Raw genomic sequence first — 12,385 nt, forward strand, 5'->3', positions numbered from 1 at the left:
AACATATATATTAAGAGTAAAATTGGAGGTTGAAGGTGGCTGTTTTTGGTAAATAGACATTTGCAACATGAGCATCGAACTACACACTTATGAAGGAGGTCTTCTTAGAAATGAAGGTTTTATATGAATAGGCAGGCTCATATATAGTCTTAAAGTTTGCAAACATTAAGACAAAGTTGAGAAATTATTATAGTTTTCTTGGTAATCTAATTGCCTGCTATATTATCTCTTAATATTTAAGACATACATCAGAGTTGTTCTAGTTATATGAATCAAAAGAATCTGTATTAAACCAGGGGAATAACTTTTTTACAATAGATTTACTGCAAATCCGGTTTTTGATGTGTTTTGTGTAATTTAAAAAAAAAACCAAGAAGAATGTTCAACATTTTGAAAATTTATTTCCTACTACAAATTTGATCAAATAATCAATATCTACTAGTATATATATGTTCATGTTTTAGTCATTCAAATTCTTTAATAAAAAGTTAAGAAAAGTTTTTCTTTTCTGTATCCTTATAACCAAGTTAAAAAAAAGAAATATGTCATTGTATTTTTCAGATTCTTGGATATAGCAGATTTAATACCCCAGCTAAACCCAGGTGGATCAGGTCGTATCATGAAACCAGAGTTCAAACAAATGCTTAACAAACTTATGTTTTATATGGAAGATACTGAGTTTGAAAAATTGTGGAAAAAGTTAGTATACTTTTCTTTATTATTTTGTATGTCTGTTTATTGTTTTTGTTTCTTTAGCCTGTAAAAAAACCCAGTTGACACATTTTATATGTAGTATTTATATGTTAAATACGATTTGGGGCTATGGAAGCTATCAAAATGAGAAATTGATATGACATCAAAAAGCAAGATGCCCTTCATTCCATGTTATGAAAGAAATATATAACCTCAAAGATTAACAGATAAAAAGATTAAGGAATTCCTCATTTTTAACTTTTTCAAACTTTTTGTTAAATTTTTACATAGTTTTACAATTATACAGTTTAGAACCTTTTTAAAAATCCTAATGGTGTCAAAGTGTGATAAATTCACTATTATAAAAAAACAAACTGTTAAGGTTCAAGTAGTATTACATGAAGTTATTCGGATTATAGGTAAATGGACATAGTCCTATGTAAGATTAAAATATCCTGGTGTAGGATTAGTTTCATACCTTTATATTGACTATCTAGTAGTTAGGTAAACATACTTCTCATGTCAACACAAAATGGTCATTTAAAAATTTGTCAAATGTAAACACACAAACCTATTCAATAATATGAAGTATAATCAATTTCTTTTCATAGAAATCACAAAACATTTATTCCATATTAGGCATTTATCTTATAGTAAATAAACAAAGGCCAGGACAAGGTTTGATCCATTGTAAAATAATATGTTGAAGTAGTGGTTGACCTGCATGTCATTTAAAAGTATTAGTCTTTAAAGAAATTAGCCATGGTAATACATACATTCAAATGCATGCATTTAAAAACTCAGGAACACTCATCTGAATGACCATTCTAAACTGTTTGTATTTTCATTTGATTAATATTTTATCGAAAGGTATTCATTGCTAAGTTCATGGATTTTCATTTTAGGGTCCATCACATTTATAAGTTAATAAAAAAAAAAACATCTACCACTTATTGTTACAGAGAATGTTTTCTTTTCTTCTGTTTCTGGTTTTTCATGTAAGCCCTTAAATCAGGCAGTAATTATACTTTGCAAAGCATTTCAGACAGACAATAAATAGTAAAACCTTACATAAAATTTTGACTAATAGATATATTTTAGACATATAGCTAGCAACATGAAAACTTTATAAACCTAAAGCATAATACATATAATGTTAAGGAAACATATATTGTAAATGTCACAGACATAGCTTTGGTTATCACAAAATGTCTATACAGTTTATACAATTTGAATGTGCAGATAACAGGATTAAAGTATAAAGTTCAATTTCTTTAGTATCCAAGATATCTGTTAGCACCAGATCAGATCAGCGAGCTGTGCAGATCTGGTTTCCTGAAGCATATTTACTGGCTTGCAAACACAATACAAATCTTTGTATATTATTATTGATAATAAAACAAAGCTACTGTAAAGAGATGTGAAACACAGAACTGACTTCCTTGCCTCATTCTTCATGCAAGAAATTTCCTTTAAATCTTTATGCATACTTTGTTTTAGTTATGTAACATATACAGTTACCTAAATTTGCTTACATCCACTTCATTTGAATTTTGAATAGTTTTCTCATTGGCATTAATTCAACATCTCCTTACATTTATAAACATTCTTTTATTTTTCAGGTATGATCCTTCTAACTCTGGAACAATTAGTTCTGAAACTTTCTTGAAAGCTCTGGGAATAACTCTGCAAGAAAATGGAGAAAATGGAAGGCTGTCACCTATTAATGAAAGTAAGTTCTTTGGTCTTGCCTAATTTATATTCTAACTTGGTTATGTTGTAACTTTCATGGAGCTGACAGTATAAAAAAACTACTGGGTACATATACAACATGGTACATGTTTAAAACTTATGTGTATTAATTCTGCCAAGCAGTTTAAAATACATTTTTGTATTTGAAAACTATTTCAATTAATGATTGTCACATGAATTAAATTAATCGGTATGATACTCAAATTAGAAGAAAAAAAATGTATATTAATTAGTAATATCTTAAATAACCAGCAAAAGCATTTTTTTTCTAATTTCTGTAAAAGAAAACAAAAATGTTATTGTGAAATTTTATATTATAAATATTAAAAAAAAAGAGAAAAGAAAGAATGTAGATTTATTATTAAATTTAGGACAATATCTAAACAAGACAACACGAGTAAGGTCCCAAGGTAAGGATATAGATGTATCATCTTTGACTGGATGGAAAATTATACATTATTATGAATATTAGCAAGGGTGATTTGGGTTTGAAACATTCATTGGTCTTTGTAGGTTTAAGCTTCAGTTCTAGCATGTCTAGTTTAAATTCTAAAATGCCTAGCATGATACTGGGTAAGGATTTTGCACACTGAATAAGATATAGGATATTTTTTACTTGTACTTTTTGTCTCGCCTTGAAGGAGTCAAAAAGCGAGACATAGGTATGTTGTTTCTGGCGTCAGCGACGGCGACAGCGTCAACAATATATTAGTTTGTGATTAGGTCTAGTTTATGGTGAACCACAAGTGGTAGGTCAATCATATTTATCGCACCGCTGGTAAAATATCACGTTGTGATTTGTCCTCCGGCCTCACCCCTTATGGATTTTACTAAACCTCTATGGATCTCTAGGGGGTCAGTAGCAAACCATATAACATACATTGGTATGCAGTTGTATAAGCATTGGCACATCTCATTTCTATGGAGATTATGTGGCCCTGCCCCCTCAGTCATGGTCTATTGACTTTGAAACTTTTGCTTATTTTACATGTATTAGTTTCTGATTACGTCAGTTAATGGGGAACCATTAGCAGTAGGCCAATGTTAGTTGGTATTCAGTTGTTTAAGCATTGGCACATCTCATTTCTATTGAGAATATTTGGCCTCGCCCCTAAGTCACAGTCTAATGACTTTGGAACTTATCTTAGTTAACATGTATTAGTTTGTGATTAGATCAGTTTAAGATAAACTGCTTATGTTAAATCAATGATATTTGGTATGCAAATTTATTGGCATTTGCAAGTATCGTTTCCATGGAGATTATATAGTCCCACCCCCTGTTCATGGTTCATTGATTTTGAAACTTTTACATAGTTTACAAGTTAATGTTTGTATTTAGGTTTGGGAACAACGTATAATAAGTCAATGGTGTTTGGTATGCATTTGTATAAGCATTGGCACATCTCATTTACATGGAGATTGTTTAGCCATGTAACTCAGTCATTGACTTTGAATATTTGCATAACTTGTGTAAGATGATAAAGTATTGCTATTTTGATTTCAACATTTGCATAATCAAAATTACAAAAAGGTGAGACATATTTCTGTGATAGCAGTTTATTATACTTTACTTATACATATTTTTTCATATTATAATCTTATATTTCACATCTCTTCTCAACCCAATGAATTCAGTGAAAGGTAGATAAGAGTATTTTATTTTCTTATTTTTCTTATCAATTTTAAAAAAAGGAGAATTAAATTTTTGAAATTATTATATATATAACATTTTACGGTTCAGTACAGAGAACAGATTTTTGTACTCAAAGATTTATCTTTTGATATCTTGTATCTGAAATTTTTGAGATAGCTTAAATGGTTCAGTTCACTTAAGTAAAATTTTAAAAGAAATACATCTCACTGTGCTTTTTTTAAATGATTTTGAATAAATTTAGGATCTCAATATAAAGAAACTAAGCCTGGTTCAGGTATAGCAAGAGGTAAGGATTTGTCATGCTGATGTTGTCCAACATAAAAGGCTTGTATTTGAAGTAAAATCTGCTCTTTAACACATTTTGTAATCAGTTTACTGGGTCATATGAAATTTCATTGGTAAAATAGCGTCCCATTTACCAAAACCACTCATTTTTGGTGTCATAATACCCTGTTGACAGATTAATATTCGGTTGAATGATTTCTTTTATTTTAGAAATTAACTAGTGGGATTATCAGGATTTAGATTTCAATTTTTTATACATACATTATATCATATTGCTTGAGATTAGAATGTGGGCTGGTTTTTAAAAGACATTTAAATTTAGAATATCAAAGTAACATGACCATGTAAAGAATGTCAAATTTAGAAATTCTTTTGTTCATTTTAAACAGACTTTTTTCAATTAAAATTTTCTCTAGCTGCAAAAATAAAGGTTTTATGTGCTTTAAGTAAATTTTTGAGTTAGAACTATGGAAAATATAGGCTTTGTAATATACATGTCCCTAATACTGAAATTGTCATATTTTAAAATGAAGAAATGCTTCAGAATTCAACTGTCTGAGTTTGCAGTTAGTTTGAAAAATGCGTAGATTTGAAACATGTGAAACAAAGCAACAAAATGACATTAACAAATTTGAAACACAATATGATAAAAACATTGTTCTCCCTAGGTCAACAAGGTCAATCAAATGCATTGCTGAATTCGTAAAAAATCAACAGGTCTAAATTCATTGGATATGTTTGCTAATTCAGGCTGATTTTACTGACTGTAACCTATCATTACATAGATTAATACATTTAATTTTCATTACATTATTAATCAATGATATTTAAAAGACATTTTGATTTATTGTGTTGCATCATTCATAAGATAAAATAATGATGTAGTTATGGATTTTATATTAATGCTTATATATACCACAGCTTTTCAGATTTCAACTGACTAAGGTTGCAGTTAGTTTGTTGTAATTGTTAAATTTGTAGAGTTTGAAACATTAAAGCACCATATAAATACACAATTTTTTTATATAAAAAAACCAATATCATAGCAATATTGCTCTTTTAGTGGCACTCTTTATACATTTGTTAGCCTTTTGAACCATTTTGAAGAAATATGGAAATTGCGGCACCAATCTTGGACACCGCTTTGGCTTAAATTAGCAAACATCAATGTAATAAATTGGTAAAATATATATTTTAATCATGATCAGAAAAAGCCAAAAAAAAAAATGAATTTGATATATAAAGGGAAATAACTGAGATATTAAAATGTTATAATAGATTTTATGATAAGTTTACCTACAAATTGTATATTGTTTTCACAAAAATGACAACTTTTAATTGACCCCATTTTTCTTTTTTTATGAAATTTGTTTGTAAATATTTTATTAAGACATTTTAAAGTTTATTGCAAAAAATATATATTGTCTATTTTTTTTTTCTGCCAAAACAAAAGATGCTGGGTCAGATGATTCAACCTTAATAAGTTTATTATTGGTAACTGTTATGATATTGTAATTATTATGTTTATTTATGTTGGCCTAATTTGTGTTGTATGGCCTGATAGTTGTTTACCAAATAATCTTATAACTGTGCAGTTGAGGAATCACTGGAACAATCACAGAATGATTGGAACTTTCTAGAATGATCCTTATAAAAGATGCGTAATTTAAACTTCTACGTTATTCCAGAAACTTCCGTTGTAACTTTCCAGGATTTTCCACAATGTTCCATTATAGAGTGTTCTAGAATTTTCCATGACAACACTATATATACAGACACTAAAGTTAAACTCTCATAATTAAACTTGGACATAGACATTGATAGACATTAGTATTCACAGCATTTGGATTGACACTTTTATTCTACAAACAACATCATACTGGATTGTGACCTTAGTAGTGAACGTAATATTCAAATTGGATTCCGAAAGATTTCCGGATACAGATAAAGATAACTGATTGGACTCATATTTTGACAGTTAAGTTAACAGTAATATTTGTGTAATACCTTTTGTAAACTTTTGTATATTAAATATTGTTAAATTTTATTATTGATTTGTGTCTTTTGTTGGCTACAATTTAAAGGCGATTTCTGGCCGTAACAGAAATTGGGGGCTCGTCCGGGAGACTGAAAATATTTTATTCAAAATTTGTTTAGTATTTGTATTATAACTAGCCAACAAAATTCTACAAAATGGCATTTGATGCTGGTAAATTTTTGAAAACGCCAGACCTGGAGAGTTTTGATAATTTAAAGAAAGACGAATTAGTGTTGCTTGCTAAACATCTGCAGTTAAATTTTAAAGTATCTATGAGAAAACAAATTATAAAAAATTTGGTTATAGACAAATTAGTTGACGCAGAAATTTTAGGTGAAGAGGCTCTTGAACTTAAGGTCGAAAATGTAGATGCCTTTAAATTAAAACAGCTTGAATTAGAACATGAATTTAAATTAAAACAAGCAGAACTGGAAATGAAGGAAAGGTTAGAAATGGAAAAGAAAGAAAAAGAAGATGAATTTAAATTAAAAGAACTGGAAATGAAGGAGAGGGAGAAAATAAAAGAACTTGAAATGAGAGAAAGGCTAGAGATGGAAAAACTGAAAATTGAAATAATTAAAGAAGAAAGCAACTCTAAAGTCCTATCAAAATCAGATTATTTTGATGCAGCAAAAAATATACGTTTGGTTCCCAGATTTTGTGAAAAAACAGTTGATAAATATTTTCCACAGTTTGAGAAAATTGCTCGTAATTTGAATTGGCCAAAGCCATATTGGACTAAAATGCTACAAAGTGTTTTTGAGGGTAAGGCCGCTGAAATATACTCCGCACTTCCATCAGAAAAAAGTTCCGATTATGACACTGTGAAACAGGAAGTTTTGAAAGCCTATGAGCTAGTACCAGAAGCATATAGACAGAAATTTAGATCTTATAAAAAGTTTGATTCACAAACCTATGTGGAATTTGCTCGGGAAAAAGAAGATCTATTTGATAAATGGCTTACTTCAAAGAAAACAGATAACAATTTTGATAACCTAAGACAATTGATGTTATTAGAAGAGTTCAAACAATGTGTTCATTTAGACTTAAAAACACATTTAGACGACAAAACTGTTGGGACAATACATGATGCAGCTGTAATTTCAGATAATTATACTCTTTCACATAAAAGAAGTTTCAAGGGTCAAAATGTTAATACTTCCAGTGGAAATTACAAAAATCAAAGCACTGAGCATACTGATAGTAAGCCTGTTCCACAGAATAAGAGTCAGTCCAGTTATAATATGTCTAGTCCAAAATTTGATACTTTTGAGAAGAAGTCACTGACTTGTGCTTATTGTAAGAAGATTGGTCACCTGATGGCTGATTGTTTTAGACTCCAGAAGAAGAATGAACGAGATAATAAGCCGAAGTCCAGTGCGTGTACGACACCTTATATTACCAGTACGTTGGAATGTCCTGCGAGTCAGGCTTTTAAGTCCAGTTTTTGTGATTACATGGAGGAATATAAACCCTTTATGTCTGATGGGTTTATTTCTATTGTTGATGATACCACTCTTCAGCCTATTAAGATTTTACGGGACACGGGAGCTTCTCAGTCTTTATTGTTAGAAGGTGTGTTGCCTTTGTCCGAGAAGACTTCTGTTGGTGCCTCCGTTTTGTTACAAGGTGTAGAGTTAGGTTGTATAGATGTTCCTCTCCATCGAATTTATCTGAAGTCAGATTTGATAACTGGACCAGTTGTTGTGGGTGTTCGTCCTAATCTCCCTGTTGAGGGTGTTACATTATTGCTAGGAAATGATCTAGCTAGGAACAAAGTGGTTGCTGAACCAATTGTTACCAGTGAACCGGTGGTGGATTTTAAATCACCTGAAGATGATGCTGAATTGTATCCAGCTTGTGTTGTTACTAGGGCGATGGCTAGAAAACAACAAAATGAGATTTTGCAAGAAGACAAGTTTGATTACATGGACCTTTCTGACACTTTTATAGCTGACATTGAAGGTCCTGGTAGCTCAGAAAAGGCCATTACAAAACCACCTAGTGTTAACAAGAATGTTATTATGCCATGGCCAGACGTTACCAGCCATTCATTAGACCGAAAGAATTTATTTGAAGAACAACATAAAGACCCTGAGGTTCTTCAGCTCAGCCAGAGAGCTCAACCACAGGAGGAAGCAGACAAAGTGGCCGAATGCTATTACCATCAGGACGGCATTTTAATGAGGAAGTGGAGGCCTCCTGATGCTACCCCAGAAGAGGAATGGAGAGTGGTACACCAAGTGGTGGTGCCTAAAGTTTATAGGCAAGAAATTATTGGTCTTGCCCATGACACCCCCTTGGCTGGACACTTAGGTATAAGAAAGACTTGCCTTAAGATCTTGCAGCATTTCTACTGGCCAAGACTTAGAAATGATGTTGCAGAATACTGCAAATCCTGTCATATATGCCAGGTTGTTGGTAAGCCTAACCAGAAAATACCACCAGCACCACTTCTGCCTATTCCAGCCTTTGACGAACCTTTCAGCAGAGTTCTAATTGACTGCGTTGGACCTTTACCAAAGACCAAAACTGGAAATGCATATTTATTGACAATCATGTGTACATCCACTCGTTTTCCAGAAGCTATTCCGCTCAGAAATATCAAGACACCTACTATCGTCAAAGCTTTGATCAAATTTTTCACATTAGTAGGACTTCCTAAGTCTATACAGTCCGACCAGGGATCAAATTTCATGTCAGGTTTATTTCAGCAAGTCGTATACCAGTTAGGGATTGCTCAGTACAGATCAAGTGCTTATCATCCAGAATCTCAAGGTGCCTTAGAACGTTTTCATCAAACATTGAAGAACATGATTAGAACTTTTTGTCTTCAATTTGACAGAGACTGGGATGATGGAGTTCACTTTCTACTTTTTGCGGTTCGAGAGGCTGTTCAAGAATCCCTTGGATTTAGTCCCTTTGAGTTGGTATTTGGTCATACTGTAAGGGGACCGTTAAAATTGATTAAGGAAAAGTGGCTTACTGAACATACTGACTTGAATCTTTTAGACTATGTATCTAGATTTAAAGAAAAATTGTATACTGCTTGTCAAATTGCTCAGAAAAACTTAAAAAAATGTACAGAACAAGATGAAAATATGGTATGATAAAGATGCCAGGGATAGAGTTTTTGAGCCTGGTGATAAGGTACTTGTATTTTTGCCAGTCCCTGGACATCCTTTACAGGCTAAATATTGTGGTCCTTATACAATAGAGAATAAAATTAATGATTTGAATTATATTGTAAAAACTCCAGGTCGGCGCAAACAAAATAGAGTGTGTCATATTAATATGTTAAAACCATATTTTGAGCGTACTAATGTACTATGTGATAGTAAACCAGTTGCCACTTTAGGCATGGTTAACTTTGAGAACAATCATGACAAACCAGATGTAATTGAACCAACTTTTAGTTGTAAAACTATGGAAGAGACAGTTAGATTGAAAAATTCAGAAATTTTGTCAAATTTAGATTCAAAACTTGCACATCTGTCTTTTGATCATAGAGAAGAAATAAAAACTTTGGTATTTTCTTTTAAAAATCTTTTTCCAGATGTGCCAAACAAAACCACTGCTGTTTGTCATGATGTTGATGTAGGAGATGCTTCTCCAATTAAGCAACATCCTTACAGGCTCAATCCACTCAAACTTGAAGTTATGAGAAAAGAAATTAAATATATGCTTGACAATGATATTATTGAGCCGAGTAACAGTGAATGGAGCTCTCCTTGTCTCCTTGTGCCAAAACCAGATAAAACTTTTCGTTTCGTGACTGATTTCAGAAAAGTAAATTCAGTCTCAAAATCTGATTCCTATCCGATTCCAAGGATAGACGATTGTATTGACAATATTGGTCAAGCAAAATTTGTGAGCAAATTTGATTTATTGAAAGGTTATTGGCAAGTTCCATTGACACAGAGAGCTCGTGAAATATCAGCTTTTGTTACACCAGATGGCTTATTTCAATATACTGTAATGCCATTTGGCATGAAAAGTGCTCCAGCTACATTTCAAAGAATGATCAATAATGTTATAAAAGATTTAGACTGTTGTTATGCTTATATTGATGATCTTATTGTATGTAGTGATAGCTGGGAACAGCATTTAACACATTTGTATGATACTTTTGATAGATTTTCACATTCAAATTTGACTGTTAATCTTGGTAAAAGTGAATTTTGTCAGGCCACTGTTGATTATTTAGGGCATACAGTTGGCCAAGGTCAAGTAAAACCTATTATGGCTAAAGTGGAAGCTATTTCCAAATTTCCACCTCCTACAAATAGAAAACAACTTATGAGATATTTAGGCATGATTGGATTTTACAGAAAATTTTGTTCAAATTTTGCTACTGTTGTTCAACCATTGACTCATCTTTTACGAAAAGATTCTAAATTTATCTGGAGTGAAAATTGTCAAAAAGCTTTTGAAAATAGCAGATCACTTTTAATTAATAGTCCAGTTCTGATTACTCCAGACTTTGAAAAACAATTTAAACTTGCCGTTGATGCAAGCGATGTAGGAATAGGAGCTGTTTTATATCAAGAGACAGATGATAATGTTGAAAAACCTATATCATATTTTTCTAAGAAATTAGATAAACATCAGAAAAATTATTCAACTATTGAAAAAGAGTGTTTTGCAATGTTGTCAGCACTTCAACATTTTGATGTATATTTGAATCCCACTGTATATCCTATTCTTGTTTATACTGATCATAATCCTCTCACCTTCATGCATAAAATGAGAAACAAGAATCAGAGGTTGACTAGGTGGAGTTTATTGTTACAGGAATATGATGTAATTGTAAAACATATTAAGGGTAAAGATAATGTAATAGCTGATGCTTTATCTAGAGCTTATTAAATCACTTTGTATATATTATGTATTTTTGTTCATATTATTCATGATAAGTTTTTGTTACACTAAAACTTCTTTTAAGGGGGGAGGTGTTATGATATTGTAATTATTATGTTTATTTATGTTGGCCTAATTTGTGTTGTATGGCCTGATAGTTGTTTACCAAATAATCTTATAACTGTGCAGTTGAGGAATCACTGGAACAATCACAGAATGATTGGAACTTTCTAGAATGATCCTTATAAAAGATGCGTAATTTAAACTTCTACGTTATTCCAGAAACTTCCGTTGTAACTTTCCAGGATTTTCCACAATGTTCCATTATAGAGTGTTCTAGAATTTTCCATGACAACACTATATATACAGACACTAAAGTTAAACTCTCATAATTAAACTTGGACATAGACATTGATAGACATTAGTATTCACAGCATTTGGATTGACACTTTTATTCTACAAACAACATCATACTGGATTGTGACCTTAGTAGTGAACGTAATATTCAAATTGGATTCCGAAAGATTTCCGGATACAGATAAAGATAACTGATTGGACTCATATTTTGACAGTTAAGTTAACAGTAATATTTGTGTAATACCTTTTGTAAACTTTTGTATATTAAATATTGTTAAATTTTATTATTGATTTGTGTCTTTTGTTGGCTACAATTTAAAGGCGATTTCTGGCCGTAACAGTAACCAACAGCCTATCAATAAAACCATCAATAGTTGACTATTCTTTATTTCTCAGAATTCACTATGATATATAACACCCTTTTGATTTACTCTAGTATATTATATAAAGACTCTGTTTCAATAACTTTTTCAAAATTGTCACTTGCACGTCCCTCTATTTTATTGTAATGATACCAAATTGTTTTTGAACAGTTACGTCTTCTCGTACACCAAGAAAGAAGGAAATAGAGAGAAAACAGTCCTTAGATGTGGAAAGATGGTTGAAGAACAAGTTTAGAGAAGGATGTGTACAGATGAAGGATGCATTTGAAGCCAGAGATGCCAAAAATAATGGTCTTGTAAGTGTTTAAATATTTTGACAAGAAAAATTACTGACTATTATCAGCCACAGTTAGCGTCCTCATG

At 31.4% G+C, this 12,385-nt stretch overlaps 1 protein-coding gene across 5 annotated transcripts in view; it reads left to right on the forward strand.

The window, feature by feature from the left end:
* The window catches only part of LOC143045982 (EF-hand calcium-binding domain-containing protein 6-like), a 29,650-nt gene that overhangs the window by 7,995 nt on the left and 9,270 nt on the right, over nt 1-12,385 (forward strand). For 3 of the 5 annotated variants that reach the window (XM_076218886.1, XM_076218887.1, XM_076218888.1), the window contains 4 exons: nt 562-699; nt 2,316-2,425; nt 4,341-4,385; nt 12,173-12,318. In XM_076218886.1, the coding sequence (XP_076075001.1) occupies nt 562-699; nt 2,316-2,425; nt 4,341-4,385; nt 12,173-12,318 (439 nt within the window). The remainder of the gene's footprint in view (nt 1-561; nt 700-2,315; nt 2,426-4,340; nt 4,386-12,172; nt 12,319-12,385) is intronic. The other 2 variants (XM_076218889.1, XM_076218890.1) reach the window with 1 other exon arrangement.

Source organism: Mytilus galloprovincialis, chromosome 9 (genome assembly GCF_965363235.1).
Source record: "Mytilus galloprovincialis chromosome 9, xbMytGall1.hap1.1, whole genome shotgun sequence".
In the NCBI taxonomy this organism is placed as follows: Eukaryota; Metazoa; Mollusca; class Bivalvia; order Mytilida; family Mytilidae; genus Mytilus; species Mytilus galloprovincialis.